General features: G+C 52.0%; 1 protein-coding gene across 2 annotated transcripts; it reads right to left on the bottom strand.

The window, feature by feature from the left end:
* Positions 1–4,679: 4,679 nt before the first annotated feature.
* On the bottom strand, positions 4,680–13,700 carry Creg1 (cellular repressor of E1A stimulated genes 1). 2 transcript variants are annotated; one of them, XM_046430219.2, is made up of 4 exons: positions 13,344–13,700; positions 9,170–9,289; positions 7,993–8,177; positions 4,680–5,828 (listed from the first exon to the last, which is right to left on the bottom strand). In XM_046430219.2, the coding sequence occupies exons 1-4, from the start codon at positions 13,692–13,694 to the stop codon at positions 5,825–5,827; spliced, it is 660 nt and encodes a 219-aa protein (XP_046286175.1). In that variant the 5' UTR covers positions 13,695–13,700; the 3' UTR covers positions 4,680–5,824. The 2 variants fall into 2 exon arrangements, with proteins under 2 accessions (XP_046286175.1, XP_046286176.1); XM_046430220.2 differs by lacking the exon at positions 4,680–5,828 and having other exon boundaries at positions 7,989–8,177.
* Positions 13,701–19,703: the final 6,003 nt, after the last annotated feature.

Genomic DNA, 19,703 nt, shown 5'->3' with positions numbered 1-19,703 from the left:
GAACCCAGGGCCTCACACACAAGTTCTGCACCTCTGAGCTGCACCCAGCCCCAACCTCCGGCTTCTGTATGGACATCCACAGTGCGGCTGCTCGGTACGTCCATCAAGCAGACGCATCCATCCAAGCGTGGAACATGGGATTTGCTCCTTATTGGAGCCTGACTTCTGAAGTCTCAATGAAGTTTGCCAAGCTTGGGTTTAAATGTGCTTTCACCAAAATAAATGACTTTATTCTAAGTCACAGAGCAAGTTAGGTCAACCTCCACTTTTCACTATCTTCACTAAACTTTTAAGTAGAAAGTTTGCAAGCAAAACATCTGTTTCCCTTTCACAGGGGCCGTGACACATGACAGAGTATCACACTGGGCAGGAGCGGCAGAGCCTCTGCTGTCAAGGACAACATGCTCCTGAGGGTGGGAGACGCTGGCGGGAGGGGCCTGGGCCTGGCAGAGGCTCCATGGGCACGTCTGGGGCACGGCCAGCCCACTTTGGTCACAGCATTGACCCACTCTGAGCAGTGGGCGGAGAGGATGTTGAAAGCCGGTGGAGGCTTCCCTGGGGGAACCTGAGGCTTCAGCTAGGATGTGGGACCGCCAGAGGCCACCACAGGAGCATGTCTGCAGGGCCTCGGTTCTCTGCCAGCTGCAGTCCCCGGGTCCCCAGCTGAGGGCGGCAGAGTCGCCAGACACACTGTCCCGCTGACGGCCACACAGGCCAAGCAGCAGCGCCAACTCAATGTCCTCCCTACTGTTGAGAAATCCAAGTTCAGACTTGGGTTCACAGCTGGACTAAAAGATCTCAGTTCTAAAGTCCATTAAGGAAGGGATAAACAGCATGCACAGTGCTTTCTAAATGGACTGAGGAGTTTAAGAGTAAAAAGACTGCAGCCATTCTGTTACCCTCTGTGCCTAGGGACACAATGCGCTTGCAAATGTGTTCCTTAAAAATGGAAGAAAATCAGAATTGATACTTGTCCAATAGGAACAGAATAAAGTTTAGAGAAATGATTAAGCTGTTTAAATTTGCTATAGAAATGTGAAAATCTATGAGGTTTTTTGTTTGTTTTTGTACTGGAGATTAAACCAAGGGGTGCAGCTGAGGCACATACCAGAGATTTTCATTTTTTATTTTGAGTTGCTTAAGGCTCTGTGAAGTTGCTGAGGCTGGCCTCAAACTTGCTATCCACCTGCCTCAGCCTCCTGAGTAGCTGGGATTACAGGTGTGTACCCCTGTCCCCACCTTTGTTTTCAAAAGAAAAATAAACCAAGAATTGGCACCAAGTTGAGTAATTCATACACTTAACATCTAGCGTTTATCAACATCAATTTTTAAAATGATCCTCAAGGCCTGGGAATAAGCTCAATTATAGAATCTGTGCTTAGCATGAGTTAGGCCTTGGATTTGATCCCCAATACTGCAAAAAATATATATACATATATATATAAAATAAAAGGATCCCCAAAAGATAACTGGGTAAAGAACACAAACCGACAGTTCACAAAGAAAAAAAATCTACTAAAAACTTTTTCACCGTGACTAGTAACCTAAAAACTGCCAATTATAAAGACACAATATTCTTTTTACTGTCAAACTCTGCCCAGAGTGAGCACTGTGATGTACTCCTTGCCGGACTGTTAATTGGTATAAATTCTTAGAAGCAATTTGTAGCCTGTACCAACAGCTTTTGGCTTGGGAACTTCACTGCAGGGAATCTAAGGAAACAAAAGCAATGCAGACAACACAGGCAAACATCTCCTTTATGACAAGGAAACGCTGAAGTAACCTAAAACACTGGGAGAGTGGCCAGAGCTCTTAGTGCTTGCCTGCCCCGGGTCCCTTCGGTTGATATAACTTCTCTTTTCCTTCCAGAAGCTAAATTCCCCACCCCTGAGGTTCAGGTGGCACAGAGCGGAACCCCCAACCCCAGAAAAGGTCCTGCAACCCAGGCTGGACCAGGAAGGACACCACTCCCAGACACAGACCCAGGCTCAGTCAACCAGGACACAGCTCCCAGACACAGGACCCAGGCTCAGTCAACCAGGACACAGCTCCCAGACACAGACCCAGGCTCTGTCAACCAGGACACCACTCCCAGACACAGGACTCAGGCTCAGTCAACCAGGACACCACTCCCAGACACAGACCCAGGCTCAGTCAGCCAGGACACCACTCCCAGACACAGACCCAGGCTCAGTCAGCCAGGACACCACTCCCAGACACAGACCCAGGCTCAGTCAACCAGGACACAGCTCCCAGACACAGGACCCAGGCTCAGTCAACCAGGACACCACTCCCAGACACAGACCCAGGCTCAGTCAGCCAGGACACCACTCCCAGACACAGGACCCAGGCTCAGTCAACCAGGACACCGCTCCCAGACACAGGACTCAGGCTCAGTCAAACAGGATACCACTCCCAGACACAGACCCAGGCTCAGTCAGCCAGGACACCACTCCCAGACACAGACCCAGGCTCAGTCAACCAGGACACAGCTCCCAGACACAGGACCCAGGCTCAGTCAACCAGGACACCACTCCCAGACACAGACCCAGGCTCAGTCAGCCAGGACACCACTCCCAGACACAGGACCCAGGCTCAGTCAACCAGGACACAGCTCCCAGACACAGGACTCAGGCTCAGTCAACCAGGACACCACTCCCAGACACAGACCCAGGCTCAGTCAACCAGGACACAGCTCCCAGACACAGGACCCAGGCTCAGTCAACCAGGACACAGCTCCCAGACACAGGACCTCAGTCAATGAGGGTACCCTATCCCCAACACAGATTGTTCAGGAGTGACTCGGGCTCAGCTAGGAAGCATGAACCCTCCTTGCCCTCTGATAGCTGGCTGCAAGCAGAACCAGCAGAGCAGAGGGCACAGCAGAGGTGAAGACTGAGTCCTGAAGGCATACTTTAAGATGGGTGAATTCCTCTTTTCTGCTTAAATCGCCTTGGTGGGGGTTCTGCTTCTGTCACCAGCACAGAGGGCTAGTCTGTAGCTGGGCATCGGATCTGAGGGAAGACTGCAGGCATTCTGTTGCCCTCTCAGATGGTGCCTAGGAACACAATGCACTTGCAAGAAAGCAGAAGTGTGACAGCGATCAACATGTGCAAGGTCCAGCCTTGCTCAAACATCACAGCAAGGCAAAGATTGGAAGAAAACACAAAATATTAGCAGCCGTGCTAGCCGGTAAGATCATGGATTTAAAATCTTATTTTCATATTTTCTACACAAATATATAATTCTTACAACATGAAGGGGAAAAATAAGATTGATGGGTATCGAGTCGAATCCCCTTGACGTCCTAAAGGGACTGAAGCTGTACTGTGCACCTGAGAGCCACACACACCTGTGTTGGGGAAGCAGTTTGAAATTCCCCTGGGAACACTGACCTCACTCAGGAGCACTGTGTACTCAGCACTGAGGCTGAGCAGCAAGCCCTTAGAGGACAGTGGCCTCTTTAAGGACCTCGTGATGAGTATGAGTACTGCCCTGAGTACGGCATGACACTCAACAGGAGAACACGTGGGCATTATTTCACTTGATCTTCCTCATTCCATAATGGCTTCATCTCCACCCCACTGCACACCTGCAAGATCTTCGAGCCTGCTAGAAGACAGAAGCACGTTGACTATTGGCCGTGGTTTGGTAAGGACAAGTGGCCTTGGCCAGCAGAGCAGATGGATGGCCAAGGCAAAACCTGCCAAACCAGCCATTTGGGCTCTGAAGCTTCGGGTGCCTCAGCATCCCCCCTCCCCACTGTCAGCTGGGGGGGCTGGAACCCAGGGCCTCTCGCATGCTGCACAGATACTTCACCACTGAACTACACCCCAGCCCTTTTGTTTTTGAGACAGGGTCTTGCTAAGTTGCCCTGCTGGCCTTGAACCTGTGAGCCTCCTGCCTCAGCCTCCTGCATTGCTGGGAATACAGGTGCCCCAGCATGCCTGGCCCCTTCTACTTGAACCTGCTCTTGATCAGGATCTGCCTTGCTCTCGGGGGGCCAGGGCTGTGTCCCTCAGGGCAGCGGGAGGGTGCAGGCTGGGAAGCCTGATGAGGCTGACAGCACAGGGGATCTGCCAGCGGCAGCATGGCCCTTGCCCTCTGCCCTTACTCCAGGGTCGCCATCAAGGCCGTCCACCTCTAACCCAGCCCAGGGCGTCCTTCTCAGAGGCCTGATTGACTGCCCGCACAAGAAACCCCCACATCAGGGTAAAAAGTGGTCTACAGTGCCCTCTCGTGGCCAACAGGTGTAACAGCAGCACGCTTGCACCGTGACTTAGAGGGCCGTCCAGGGCACCTGCCGTGGACACCTGGCCGGCTTTACTCTGTATGATGGATCTGACCTGAGCACAGGTCCGTGTTCACAGGGTGCCAACTGCTGAAGACAAAGCTCACAGAGCAGGCAAAGGGCAACCTGACGGAGCCCTCGACCTGGCACTCCAGCCTCACTGGTTCCGAAGCACCTGTGGCGAAGCCTGAGGCTGGCCGTGCCCAGCCCAGGACAGTGAGCCCTCGCCAGTGGGAAGTGGGGTTTGGGCACTGCTCGGGCCGACTGAGAGTGAGCTCAGATAAAAGTGCAAAAGGGTCCCAACAGCGGACTAGGGAACTGCGTGGTAAACACCGCGATGAAGAACGCAGTCCAAGACGCGTTATTAAAACCACGCTCTAGTTACTGATGCTTTGAGAAAGACTGTTTTATTGAGCTTAATACAAATCAGTTTTTTAAACAGAAGCTGTTTGCTGGATTTCAGTTCATTTTCTAGTTTTCAAACACGATGAATCACATTCTTTTCTGTTTGCCACTTTGGGATACAGCAGCCTGCTGAATCCTGACACCTCTTTTAAGAGAATCTAAAACTAGGTGGTGGCTTCTCTCCTGAAAGGTGACTCAATGCCGTCTCTTCCCCCAGGTGGCCTGACCCGGGAAGGCAGCTTCAGGAGCTATCCAGACGTGTAGATGACCCAGGTAGGCTTAGGCGGCTGCTGAGGGGGACATCCAAGGCTGTGGCGAGTGGCTGAGCAGGGGACTAACCCTGGCCCCAACTGGTTCAGGCCCAAGTCTACTCTACTTAAAGAAGAATAGCGGAGATACACAAAACTCCCTTCCTTCTTTACAATCGTATTTTAGGGCAAAACTGAACATGTGTGCTTTTAATGGAGGAGGCTGATTATCAAGTGTCTATTTAGGAAGAATTCAGGAAGTTTCCATGAACTACCTCTGTTCTAGGTAAGTGTCATTTTAAAATGTAAGAAGTTTACAATGTTCCTCATAAGAAACAGTTCTGCTCTCTGTTGGGTCAACAACACCCGGGACCGTCGGGTCGCTTGGCACGAGCAGGGAGCTACGATTGGGCTCACGCTTTGGCAGGATCATGTGGCCACTCTAATAGGGGCAGCCCCTCTGCACCAGGCACCAGCAGCCAGGAGATAGCTGGGGCAAGGGCACATGCCCAGCACAGTGGTCACTAGGAATAAAGGACTCATGCCAGCACCTGCAAATGCCAATGGCCATCTGACCTGCACTTGGTCTTCTTCGAGGAGCACCACTGCAAAACACTTGGAATCCATGAAACTAATTTTCTTTAATTATATGAAAGAATTTCTCCTTTAAAATTGCTTCAAAATATGAAAAAAAAAAAATCAGGCAACCACAACTTCCAAGAAATCGAGTTTAGGTCCCACACAAGCAAGCAAAGAAGCCAACCAGCAGGTAGAAAACGGGCGGATATTCCAGGGGACTTCAGAGGAACGCCAGGCCCACGGGTGTGCAGGAGGCAGGCCCAGAAACCTCACCCGTGCCGGGTAGCTGGCGTGTTCCGCTTCACCTGGAAAAGGGAGAGAGGAAGAATCATCTTGTAACCTGGGCTGACAAATCTTAAAAGTTAGTTCATTCTATTAGAGAAACCTGTGACCTAAAAGTGTGAGACTCTGAGTCCATCTGCCACTCAGTGGCGTGGACACAGCGACACACAGGCCAGTTGCCACGGCGGCTCATCTAGGAGCGACTCCTGAAGGTCTAAGAACAGGAAGGTCAGGGACACATAGGGACGATTGGCCAGTGCCTGAAGACCCCGAGCCCAGTGGGAGTGACCCTGCGCCACCTTCCTGCTGCACCTGGTCCACTGCGTCAGGAAATCCACCTCCAGGTGAAGGAGACCAGACCGTTCACCTGTGACCTCCTGTCTGTCTGGACGTGTCAGAGGTGAACAAGGGATCCCAGGACAAGCTCTGAGCTGCGTGGACTTTCGTGACCGGAGGCGGGCTTGTCCTCATAGGAACTGGGCGCCAGCAAACACCCCACCAAGCTTTCGCCCTCCCACGCAGTGCGCGGATTTGCTGGAGGACAGTGGCCCCGGGCTCCATGAGGCAGACCACCTCCAGTCGGGCCCTATCAGGGACACTTGTGTGGAGGCTCTCTGGAGACTCCGTCCCAGCCAAACATGTCGGATGCCCAGGGCTTTGCGGCATTCACCCCCTGCTCAGCCCGCCACAGCCAAGCAAGGTGGCTGCTGATCTGGAGGTGGCGCCCCAGGAAGGTGCAGGCCCTGGCCCACCAGACAATACTGTTCACTCCTCCAGGGGTGGCCACTCCCAGACCCTGAAATGGACGTGTGCTAGTCAGGGGTCCTCGACTGGCCACCCAGGGCAGCGGCCAGGCAGCACCCACTCCCAAGAGTGCTGGCGCTCAGTCTCGGGGAGGCGCCCTGCTCTTGTCTTTGGTCCTCCTCTCAGGAGAAGGAGAAGCTGTTCCGTCTCATCTCTGGGCTGCAGGGAAGTACGCACTGGTCGGCCTTCAAGAGTGGGAACCTCAGAAGTGTCTGTTGACCTCACTTATTCAGTGTGGAGACTTCCAGGAAAACAATTTGATTCTGTTATTAAAGCAAGCACTGCCCTTGGACACATTACCCAAAGATGCCTGCCTTCCCAGAGTGTTCCTTGACCCCCCAAGAGTGCCTGCGTGTCACTGTTGTCCTCCTTGTAAACTGTTCCCTGTCACGATACGTAAGTGCCACCTCTCTATTCCTACCAAGTACGACGCTCTGCAGCCCAGGAGAGGACCCTGGCCTCTGGCCCTTCTGCATGCAGCCACAGGCAGCCCCCTCCTGGTGGGGGAAACCCAACCTCCCTCAGGCACCCACGGCACTGCAGGCTGACGGAGAGGAACCCGGTGCTGGCTCAGTCCAGAGCACAGAGTCTCACGAGAAAATGCCACCAGGGGTTATGACAGGGCTCTGTCCAGCGCCCAACAAGCACAGCCTTAAATGAGGTCCCCACCTGAGGGCCAGGCCTGCAGACGCAGTTCAGGGGTCTGTGAACTTGGATGTAAAACTGCTTCTCATTTTCATTAATCTCTAACTGAAACTTATCATTTCCCTCAGGATGAATTTAGGCCGTGACCACAGCGATGTCCTCACAGAAACACCGGAGTCACAGGTGCTTTCAAACCACGTGACATTGCTAAGTTGTCTTAAAATGTTGTCTTCAGTCCTTACTGTCTGGACAGTAAAGTTACAGACTCATTAGTAGATCTTATATTATTGAATGATTAAAAAGCTTAATTACAACTGGGCCCAGTGGGGCACACCTGTAATCCCAGCAGCTCAGGAGGCTGAGGCAGGAGGATGGCAAGTTCAAAGCCAGCCTCAGCAAGTTAGCAAGGCCCCAAGAAACTTAGTGAGACTGTGTCTCTAAATAAAATAGAAAAAAGGGCTGGGGATGTGGCTCAGTGGTTGAGTGCCCCGAGTTCAATCCCTGGTACAAAAAAAAAAAAAAAGCTTAATTCTATTCCATGCATTTACAAACATCTATAAATACGTTTCAATACAGTTGAATAGCTGGCTTTGTAATCCTAACGTTTGTGCATTTAAAGGTATTGTTCTGAGATGGGGTCACAGGCTTTCCGACCTGCTAAGGGGTCTGCACATGAGGAGGCTGAGACCTCCGTAAGGGCTGCAGCCCTGAGAAGGAGAAAGGGGTGCAAACACTTACTGAAGTGTGACGTTATAATATTCTTCAGGTGTCACTATTTTGGGTCCACCAAAGTAGTCGAGGACCCAGATATTGGTTATATTCAACTTAGCAAAGAACCAGTTGTGGCTGGAAGGCCAGGTTTTCATCTCTGGGTGTCGGATGAACAACGAGTGCTTGGCGAAGTCCACTTCTGTGTCGTTCACCTAAAGGACAGAAGTGAGATGAGGCTTCTCATTGCGTGGGACACCATGTCCTCACTGCTGAGGGCGTGTGATCTAGCAACCTACCAACCCCAAGAGTCTGTTCAGCCACAAATCCTGACCACACACTGAAGGACTCGAGAGCAAATGGGGGGAGCGTGAAGAACGCACAGGAACCCGCTTGGAGATGACGGGGCAGGGACATGGCGCGAGCCAGCGCTCACTGCTCGACAAACTTCCAGCCACCGCAGTGACTGGCACAAGGTACTGAAATAAGATGTTCCAGGAGCCAGAGCAGAGCCACCTGAGCACGCTCATCCTGTAACACTGTGTGTGACACACGCAGATGCGAGTACGCGAAGGCTCAGATCTTCAGCAGCAGGCTGGAAGCCCAGCGCATTCCAATGTCCTGCCCTCAAGGACGCCCAGGACAGAGCCGCGCCCACGGAGAGCTTCCAAGCACAGATCAAACTCGCCTGATACTCGCGACTGACAAGGTCGATCAACAACCCACTGGCACTGGACACCTGGTCCTGGACACCTGGCCTGGTTGATCCCTTCGCCTGGCACCCTCCCAACTGTCCAAATGCACTTCTGGCCTCTTGCCAGGGACGCTGCTCTTCTTGGCCTACGTAATGTGCCCTGCCCAAGCCATGTGGAACCGGCAGCAGGGGCCAGATGAAGGAGGCCTTGTACAGCTCAAAGCCAGGGAGAGGGCCCAGTGCCGCGGGCAGGGCTGCTTGGCAAGGGCTGCTTTCTCTAGGGCCTTTATGGTCACATCTGTTTGCCTTCAGAAAACGGTTCACCCTCCTCACAGTCTCACGGACACCTGTGGAACGTGCCGGATGAAAGGTTTCCGTTTCCACGGGATCACGTCCCACACTCTCCCTGCACATCTCAGCCACAGATCAACTGCTTTTGCCCTTGGAAGGCTCTTCTCTCACTGTTGGTGGATGTCACTCTCTGAGCCACCTGGGGTGTGGGCGATGGCTCACCTTGGTCACAGCTCCTGACAGTATAATGTGAGCACAGAGGGGGCTCTGGGGATCAAAGCCATTCTTCCTGCAGAAGTCAGTTTGTGCCAGAGACATGGTCAGCGTCGCCTGTGGATTCTCCTGCAGAGACAAAATGGAGACCCTCTCGTGAGAAATGCAGTTCCTGAAGAAGCAGTGAATTTCACAAGTTGCACACGTAATGTCCCCAGGACTGGATCAGTGGGTCATTCTTCCATGAAAGGACAAATTGTAAAATACCACCTTCCTCTCAGGGAAACACACACTTGGACAGCAACCAATCCTGACCTCTGAAAAGGGGGGCCATATTTAAAATTAGTGACTCCATAAGAACTATTTTGATATACTTTTTTCTTGGACTTGGAATCCGTCCATATTCATCAGAGAAATTATAATTGCAGCACCACCCAGATTCAGGGCAGATGACAGCACTGGCTGAAATGTCTAAAGGGTTAAACTCTAAAGTGAGCTGAGCATAAAAACAGCCCAGTTGCTCAACCAGCTAATTGCCTAATGTAAGCAAGAAAGTCGCTGAGTCACCCTGCTGAGTCACGCTGGCTGCTGGGTATCTCCTGGGGCGTGACTTCAGGCTGGGAAGCTGCCCCTCCTGCTCCGGCAACAGCAGGGTTCCCAGACTCAGAGGCAAGCAGAAGTCCCTGCTCCTTACCCTCCCAACACCAGCCTCCCACGGGCAGGTGACTCAAAGCCACCCGGCACCCGGCACTCCAGACGGCCTGGAGAATGCCCGCATTTCACAGGGTCTCATCAGAAGCTCTGAGCGGGGACAGAGCTCCTTCAAGTCACTGAGCTAAAATGTGTGGTCTCCCAGTGATGAGGCAAGGAGACCCACGGGGAGGAGAGGAAGGGGCGGGGGAGACCTGAGCAACCAACCCTTAGTGATGCACAACAGAGACACGGACAGGTCAGAGGAGAACTCATGGCCATGAGATGTCCAAGTTCAGGGTAAGGAGCCCTGTGACTTACTGAACCTCAGGACAGAAGTGGGGGACACACTGAAGTGCAGGCAAGGAAGGCTCCAGACCACAGGACCGGGAAAGTGGAGGCAGGCAGGGACGCCCAGCCTGGGAGAGCAGCTGGAGGGCAGGGGCCTGGCCGAGCTCAGGAGTGGGCTGCATTCTGTAGGCCAGCGTCTGTAGGCCAGCGTCTGTAGGCCAGCCTTGGGCAGTGCTTCCCAAACCACCCTGGCCAGCTGGTCCACCAGCTGATCCCAGGGAACTCCTGGCAGCAACAGGCCATGGGCACTGGTCAGGGCTCCGGGCACAGGCCGCGCTGTGATAAGGTGAATCTGGTGGGCAGGGTGGACAGGGCAGATGACCCCAGAGCTAGCTGTTCAGGGCTTCAGGCAGCAGGCAATAACGGTGGGATGGGGGGAGGGCAAGGACGGACACAGAGGAAGCAAAAGGAAAACTGGCGGGACTTTGGCACCAAGGGATTTGGGAGGGCAGTGAATTCCCAATGTATCCACTGAGAAAATACCGATTCCATTAACAGAAATGCAGGACGGGGAAGCCGGTTTCCGGAGGAAGAGAACTGGCTTTAAACGTACAGAATTTCTGGTGGTATCATCTAGAGAAGTAAAAATGAACGGCAAGTATTAGAAATGGGGAACTCTGGAGAGGTCAGAAACACACAAATTTGGAAGTGAATCTTAGTAAGAGGAAGTGAAGCCACGAGAATCCCAGGACCATGAGAATAGAGGGGTAAGAAATGGACTTTGGGAGATACTTATTTTTAGGGAATCAAAGAAAAAAAACCAGGAGTGCCCAGAAACTAGAAGGTTACAAGAGGAGAATGTCAGGAAGACAGGCCAGTCGTCTTGAGGTCTTGGTGCAGAGAATCAACCCCAGATCTCATTTCCAACTCGGGTCCTGCAGTCCAACTTGGTACCATTACCCCTAACACCAGCAGCACATTCCTATGATCATTTACTATCCGAGATGGCCACAAAGAAAAAGACCACAGGAGCATCCTGGTGGTGAGTAGAGCTGAACCACACCACCTGTCTCTGAGTTCCAAGGGACAGGCAATTTATACACGAGACCTGGCCCCACACCTGGGTTTTCTTGTTCCTCCCGAACGACTTCACTCACTCCATGAGGAGAAGCCCATCCTGGTGGTCAGGAGGGAAGACAGGGCAGAAACAAACTAGCTCACTGATGGAAGCCATAGGACAAATTCTGACATAGCCACATCTTTTCCCTGTTCTCACGGAAACCTGAAATCCTGGGTAGGTTTCTCAACATTGTTTTCCTACAAATACCTGGGCTGGAGTCCCACCTGATGGCCCTTAGCTGGTCAGTCCTTGGAGTCTGTTTCCTCCCCTCTGTCATGGGGATGATGCTACACACCCTGGTCAGTTCACAAATGTAAACACAACCATGTCCAGCTGTGGTGCTCAACCTCCCCCTTCCCATTAGAATATCAGCAGGGATTTGGGAGTGGGGGCGTATTATTTTAGAATCAAGTGCATTTTTAAGTCTCCCCAAGTCACTACGATTGGCAGCCAAACTGAGCCTCACTAGTGGAGTGAAACAGTCTGTCTTGAAGGAGTGGAGTGGGTTGGGAATGAGCAGTGGTGAGCTGGGTGTGTGCGCTCAGCTGAAGCAGCAGCTACTTCTGGTTTTGCTCAGAAAATGGAGGCCCCCCGGTGTCACCAGAGCGTCCAACTGTCCAAAGAAGATCGCAATTTAAACTTTAAAGTAAAACCTGAATTTAAAAAGATTGGTAACAGAGCAAAACTTAAAACAAAACAGAACTCTGGGTGTGCTGAAGAAAACTGGTCTGTGGCCATATTCAGTTCATGGGTGCCAGTCTGAAGCCTTGGGTCCATCTGCCTTCAAACAACAGGCCACAGACTGTCAACCCATCTAAGCCGCAAGTTCTGCATTTGCCAAACGGGGATAATAATACCTACTTCGAAGAGTTATTAGAGACAAGGAAAAGAAAAGGAATGGGACAGGAAGGTCAGCCTGGTGCATGGCAGGCACCTAATTAAACATGTTCCCTTCACCTCTCCCTTTGTGATGGCAAAACCAGCCCTGGTCATGAAATGATATTACAAAAGCGTTACAGTAAGAAACCAATGCCTGGGGAAAGGGTCAGTTCCCTCCCCTCTCTCAGCCTTTCTCCAAGAAGCCTAGCTAACCATGGTCCCTACCTTCTGGATTGTAAAAAACTGCCCTAAGAGGGGCTGGGGTTGTGGCTCAGTGATAGAGTCCTTGCCTAGCATGTGTGAGGCACTGGGTTGGATCCTCAGCACCACATAAATATAGATCAATAAAATAAAGGTATTGTGCCCTCTACAACTAAAAGTATTTATTAAAAAACAAACAAACAAAAACCCCTGTCCTAAGAGTCTGACTACCCCCTCTTGATAGGTAAACATCCCTAGGCCAGGCTTTCAAGGCTGGAGATTTAACAGTTTCTTCTTATCTGTTTCTGTAAGCATGCTTTATGTTAGAACCCCTTCAACCACGTAGATTAAGATTTTTTTTTTTAAGAGAAAAAAAGCTCCAATGGCAGGATAGGTCTAAGATGATGCCACATAACCTACAAATGTTTGTGAGAAACTGTGGATCAGGGCTCGGAATTTGGAGCTTGTATTCTTCTGGGCCCACCTGAGTAACATAAAGGTGGATAATATATTTTTCCAGTTAACCTGAAATCTGAGATCTTTGTCAAAAGGACCAAATCAGGCTCCCTTCCTGGGTTTGGTGGCTCTGAGCCTACCCACGGGCAGCAGAGGTCCGCCACAGCTCTAGGCTCTGCGCCGCTCTAGAAGGTGGGAAACGGGTGAGGCCACTGTGCGCACTGGAGGCCAAAGCTTGCCATGATCACTGTGCCTGTGCGCGACGTTGTGCGCTGGCTTCCTACAGCGGCAGGGAAAGCCTGCATTCAGGAGGAGGACCCTGATGTCATCTGCAAAATGCTCATCGACCTAAAGAACTCTGCATCCTTAAGACCTTTAAGTCGGGGCTCAGTTAATGGAGACGCCAAGCGGACTCCTGAAACTCAGGGGTGCGCCGTCCTCCGGGTCCCAGCCAAGAATCCCCCCCATGGCTTCGCCCGAGCGCCGGCTCCCAGGATGCCGCCATCCCGCCGGCCACCGGGGGCAGGAGAGCGCCCGCCCGCTCACCTGCAGGTTGCTGGCGGAGAGCTGCAGCGGGCTCAGGTACAAGTAGGGCACGCCGCTGCCCGCGCCCGGGGGCCCGTCGCTGAGCGAGAGCACGTCTGCGAAGGGCCGGCCGCGCACCGCCTCCAGCGTGGACAGGGTGGCCAGCGCGCCCCAGTCGCAGACGTGCGTCACGAAGCGGGCCACGCGCGCTGCGTCTTCGCGGGGCGGCAGCGGCGGCAGCCGCGTGGCCGCGTCCCAGTCGCCGTGGTCCCGGCCGCCGCGGCCCCGCGCGGGCGACACCAGCAGCGCCAGCAGCGCGGCCAGCACGGAGGCCAGCAGGGCGCGCGCGGAGCCGCGGGCACGTCCGGCCATGGCGCTGTCCGCTGCGGGTCCGCGGCCTCGGCCCGCCGCCCGGGTGGCCTTGCGCGTCGGCCCCGCCCCTCAGCGGGCCGCCCCCCGGGGGCCAATGGGAGCGAGGCAGGCCGAGGGCGGGAGGCGGGGTGACCGCCCACCGCCCCGGCCCCGCCCCCGCCCCTCCGTCTGCGGCCCCGCCCCTCCCTGCCCGGCCCCGCCCCTCCCTGCCCGGCCCCGCCCCTCCCTGCCCGGCCCCGCCCCTCCCTGCCCGGCCCCGCCCCTCCCTGCCCGGCCCCGCCCCCGCCCCTCCGTCCGCGGCCCCGCCCCTCCGTCTGCGGGACCGCGGCGTGTCCACCGTGAACCCGAGTCTCCAGGTAGGAAAGCATCACTGCCGGGTTCCACGCCGAACCAAGGGTGTCCCCGCGGGATGCCCGCTGCGTGGAGTCTACCACGGGCACGGAGTCCGGAGGAGGCCAGCGGAGAAGACGGACTTCCTCCCGGGCACACCCACCTTCCCTTCAGGACCTCGCTGTGGACACCGCCCCGAGAGGAAGGGCTGCGTCCGCGGCGTTGCTCTCTCTGTTCGCTCGCGTCAGCTCCGAAGAGCGGCCGGGCGCCCAGCGGGAAAGGCCGAACCCCACGGTTCAAGACCGTCCGAACTCCTGGCCCAGGAGTGGCCACACGAGGAAGTTGTCGCCCTCGGTGCCCAACGCAGGATTTGAACTGGCCGACTTGGGACCTGTGAGGTCATCTGGCGGGGGTCCGCGGGTTCAGGACTCTGGCCCTCGAGGACCCTCCCCGCCCCCGCGAAGGGCATCTCCTTTTGCTGCCTCTAGGGGGGCTCTTCCAGGGCGCCCTCCGCCTACTGTTAGGCCTGGAGCTGGCCACATTCTGTATAATTTTGAGCCTTGGTCGCATCTGCTCAGGGAGTTCATCTTTTTGGCTGGGCCTCAAGTCCTCTATTGTTATAAAGCTGGTGTGGGATTGCGGGTGCGGGTTGGCATCTCGCGAATCTGGCCCTGCTGGAAACCTGGCCTCTGAGGGGAGGTGTCTAAGAGAGCTCTGTCCCCGCAGCTGCTGAGCCAGTCACGTGAACAAGTGTGGGACTGGGCGTGAACCAAAGTCCCGCCTCTTCTCGGTCTTAAATGCGGCCTCAATGTGTGCAGTCAATTTAGGGTGCTCCACAGGACTTGTGTGTCTGGAACAGGATCCTCTACTGTGAACAGGAGTCTCCGGTTAGGAAAGCAACACATACTGGTTTCCACACCGAACCAAGGGGCAAGAACAGCCCGCACCCCATCCACCCACCCCGACGACGTTGGTCTGCTTAGTAACAATGGCATTTGGAAGAATGATTGCTGATATACAGAATAACAAGAGGCCTTATTACAGCTGTGTGACAAAGCAGGTGTCTAGCGCTGGTCTCATGCATGGGGACATGAGAATGAGGTCTGCAGACCCTGGGCTTTAAGCACCCCTCCTCAGTGTGTGCCTTGCTCTTGCTGTTCACGAGGCCCAAATTCTCTGCCTTGGCTGCTGGCATGGCTACCTCTCTCCCATTTGGATCTCCGCCCAGGTGTCAGGCTTCGGAGGTGCCTCTTGGACCACTCCTTCCAGGTGGCCTTGTTTCTCTCCATCACCAGCCCTGCTTTGGCTTTCAGAGTCATGCCTAAAGCCTTTAATGGCTATGTTTGTTTAGTTAGCTGCGTGTTAATTGTCTCTACTGACAGAATGGAATCTCCAGGAGCCAGAATGTGGTCTGTCTCCTCCAACACCAAATCCCCAGGCATACAGTAGGCACTTAGATACTTGGGGAATGGCCACCTGACTCAATGAACAATAGCTAATAGGATAATTTGCACACAGAGCTGTATACAATCAAGAAGAAGGAAGGTGGACTGAGTGACAGCTGGGTGCCTTAGCTCTTCACGAGCAAGCCCTCCTTGTTGGAGTACCGGGAAAACCTGAGCCAAGGGAGGCTGCTCTGTCACTGGGTATCTGTCTGAATAGCCCCCACGAACCCCACCCACCATGGGGTCCAAGCCAAGCCAGGGAACCTGCCTAGATCCTGAGTTAAGCCGCACAACCAGCCAACAGTGTAGAAGGGAAGCTGAACTTCCCTCAGAAGAGGTTGTGATTCATGGACCCAGCAGCCAGGAGATGTGCATGTGTACATGGCCAGAGAACAGGTCAGCGTTAGCTTCCGTGGCACCAGCTGAGCCTGGCATGAGGAAGTTCAGGAGTAGGACAGTTTGGAGCTTTTAATATCAGAGGGGCTCCGTTCCCACCGACCCACTGTGGAATATCTCCTGATGTCGGGGTTCTCCTGTTGAGAACCCCCTCTGCCTGCAAGCTCTCTTTCCCACAGTTTTCCCCTTGTTTATTTGTCTAGGTCACTTCTACCCACTGTACTTCCATCTAGGCCAGGAACAGTGGCTTTGTCCCCTCCCTGTAACAGCGCCAAGCACAGTGCCAGGCTTCTGTAAGGTGCCCACTGCCTGTTGTTGGCAGAATGAATCGCATCAGAACAGTTACACCACGTGCCAGGGGTTCTCAGTTCTGCAGTCGCTCAGGCTTTGGTCTTTGAAGAACAGGCCGCTTTGTGCCTCGCCCTGTGGGTGCTTCAAATAGCAGCCAGTGAGGCAGGAAGACAGCTGGCTCTGGAACCAGCCCCTCGGGTGACGCTGAGCCTCAATTTCCTGAGCACTGAAAGGGGGTGAATAATAGCTCCTACCTCATCGGAGTTTCCTGGGGATTGAGTCAAAGAATTTAAAATACTCAACACAGTGCAGGGAATATAGGAAGTTTGGCAACTTTAGCTTTGCTTGTGTTATGTTTTGTAGTTATTAGTTTTTGTCCACTATTCTGTTCCCACTTTTGGGGGGGTGGGGGGAGTACGGGAATTGAACGCAGGGGCACTCCACCACTGAGCCACATCCCCAGCCCTATTTTTCATTTTAGAGACAGAGTCTCACTGAGTTGCTTAGCATCTCACTTTTTGCTGAGGCTGGCTTTGAACTCACAATCTTCCTGTCTCAGCCTCCCAAGCTACTGGGATGACAGGCCTGTACCACCACGCCCGGCCCGGCCACTCTGTTACCACTTTCTACTTGATCAATGCATAGACTGCTTCACCTAATCTTTCTCTTTCTCCAGTACTGGGGATTTAACCCAGGGTCATTTTACCACTGAACCACTCCCCCAGCACTTTTTATTTTTTATGTTGAGACAGGGTCTCAGTAAATTGCTTAGGGCCTTGCTAAGTTGCTGAGGTTGGTCTCAAACACTTGTGGTTCTCCTGCTTCAGCCTCCTGAGCCACTGGAATTACAGGTGTGTGCCACTGTGCCCAGCTCATCTTTATGAACTTGAATATTTTCCACTGTAGACTGCAAAAAAAAAGAGAAGGAGAGAGAGAAGGAAAGAAAGAAGGAAAAAGAAAAAGAGAGAGAGAGAGAGAGAGAAAGAAAGAGCAGCTTCGCAGCGGGGCCTGGCTCCCCACACAGCCACAGAGGAAGAGGTTTGCAGAAGGCGCACTTAGACATCACTTCCCTTAGCAGATGCCCTTCCCCCCAGCTCTCCTCCTTTCCCTTTGCTTTAACTAGGTGTTTCCAGGACTGAAAAGGCAGACATGAAAACTGCCCTCTTGTTGACTGCTGAGAGTCTAACCTGTTACTCTTTGCTCACATTTACATTTGGCTAACAATCGTTTTCCAGACGTGGGTCATTCTTGACTCCTCAGTCTAGAGGGCATGTTTCTAAATGTCTAGATGTGATTGGTACATAAACAGACATGCTCATATCTTTTGAATTACTTTTTTAAATGAAAAAGGCATAAACTAGACTTTAGAACAGTAATATTTCCAGTATTTCAGTGTATTGATAATATTGAACGGAAAAAGAAAGTCATCTGTGAGGATAAATGATTAAATTAGGATTTGTGCTAAGATAAGCCAGTCTTGTATATCATCATGATAGTAATTTAAAAAGCACACACGAGAGATCTATCCATCTTGCCTGCCAGGTGCCAGAATTCCCACTACTTGTGCATTCAAATTATGCATTTAACAAATTTGCATCAAGTGTTGTCCAAGCCCTGGGCACCACAATAGCCGCTGAGAAACCCAGATGTTAATAGACATTATCCCTACCCCTAAAGAAAGTTTCCTCCTAATGAATTCACAGATAAACCAGCAGGTGGAGTGTTGTTGAGTGAGATCAGCTCCGTGTGAAGACTGTACAAGGGCCGAGGAAGAAGGGAGGAGCCTCAGCCCACCCGAGGGCAGGCCTCACAACAGGGTAATTCTTGAGGAGAAGCCTGAGGGATAAATAGAAGATTGACAGAGAATGGTGAGGTAGGAGAGCGCAGGGGGCAGGGCTCACACAGAGGAAACAGGGCTGAGGCCAGCCCCTGTGGTGCGCTTGGAATAGAGACCTCCGCTGAAAGAGTTGTGCAGAACCAGTGCAGGAGGTGGTCTGCTCAGGGGTCTGGGCAGGGAGGTGTGCCATGTCATGGAGGAGGGATTTTGACTTGGGGAAACCATTAAAAATTCTTACACAAGGAAAAACCCTACTACAGAATAGACTCTTAAAAGGAAGTACAAATATTTGAAATGTTGAGAAAAAAACCTGTCTTATATACTTGTGATATGACTAGGAAACTCAAGTGAATTAAGTAGAAACTACTAGAACTAAATAAGAACTGCATGAGGTGGCTGGACCCAAGATAAATATAAAAACCAAAAGCTTTCCCACATGCTAGCAATAAGCTATTAAAAAACTTAGTGAGGAGCTGGGGTTGTGGCTCAGTGGTAGAGCACTTGCCTAGCACGTGTGAGGCAAGAGTTCAATCCTCAGCACCACATAAAAATAAAATAAATATATTGTGTCCACCTTAAAAAAAAACAGTAAAAAAGATAATGGAACAAAACAGGAACATTAAAAGAAATGCCTTGTTTTTGGATAAGAAGATGCAATGTTATAAAGCCTTCTGTTCTCCCCAACTTAGTCTAGTAATTCAGTGAACCTGCAACCCTAATCCTATAATGTTCATATTTGTGTATTGATTGATTGATTGACTTAGTTCCGGGGATCAGTCCCCGGGCCTCAAGAGTGCTAGGCAAGTGCTCTAACCCTGAGCTACATCTCTAACTTCCTACAGTGTTTTTAAAAATTAGCTCATTCTAAAATTCAACTGTAATTGTGATTGCATGAGGATAGCCAAGAAGTTTTTGTAAAATGAAGCAAATAGTAAGGAACAACTTGCCCTAAGAATATCAAATGCATTATACTATTTTTAAAAATATTTTTCTAGTTGTCAATGGACCTTTAATTTATTTATTTTTTATTTATATGTGGTGCTGAGAATCAAACCCAGTGTCTCACACATGCTAGGCAAGCACTCTACCACTGAGCCACAACCCCAGCTGCTCAAATGTACTATACTCTTACCAAGAAATGTGTAAATAATATAAATTAAAGCTTTAAAATATATTTTAGCAAATATAAAATTACTTATGGGACTTGGTTGATATTGCTAATTTATATTAAGAAACAAAATATGTTGTACACCAAAGTCCATAGGTTAGAAATACTAGAAATGACACTGTGGGAACAATTGTTGGAACAGACAGCTCGTTACAGAAGCAGGCATGGATACAGAGGTTGTATTGATTTTTAAGAATCAATGTCCAGGGAAGAAGAAGCAGGATTGCCCAGAGGGAAGCCACCCTGCGGTGCAGGTCTGACCAGCCCTTGCCTGTAGGAGTTCCAGGATGCATACAGCCATCAGAGATGTCAACATGGTGATCATTCATGAGATGGAGTTAAAATCACAGCAAGCTGGGACCACATACCCACCAGAATAGCTATAATCAAAAAGGCCGACAGTACCAAGGTGGCCGAGAATGTAGATTAATGGTGACATTCATGTGCTGATGGTGGAAATGTGAACTGCTTCAGCCACTTAGGTAACTGGCTGGCTGCATCCGCTGATGTATGACCCAGAAGTTCCACTTCTCAGTATATAC

Source organism: Marmota monax, unplaced genomic scaffold (assembly GCF_021218885.2).
Source record: "Marmota monax isolate L192 unplaced genomic scaffold, Marmota_monax_Labrador192_F-V1.1 WCK01_AAM20220418_F8-fsc00055, whole genome shotgun sequence".
NCBI classification, from domain to species: Eukaryota; Metazoa; Chordata; class Mammalia; order Rodentia; family Sciuridae; genus Marmota; species Marmota monax.
The sequence above is the reverse complement of the archived record's forward strand: the minus strand, read 5'-3'. Positions and strand labels throughout refer to the sequence as shown.

Bases quoted from the DNA above. Each gene is read 5' to 3' on its own strand.
- Creg1 (XM_046430219.2), bottom strand. From the start codon at position 13,694: ATGGCCGGACGTGCCCGCGGCTCCGCGCGCGCCCTGCTGGCCTCCGTG. The intron at 9,290-13,343 runs GTGAGCGGGCGG...TTGTCTCTGCAG, and splicing joins TCTCCGCCAGCAACCTGCAG to GAGAATCCACAGGCGACGCT. The intron at 8,178-9,169 runs GTGAGCCATCGC...TCTGTCCTTTAG, and splicing joins TGTCAGGAGCTGTGACCAAG to GTGAACGACACAGAAGTGGA.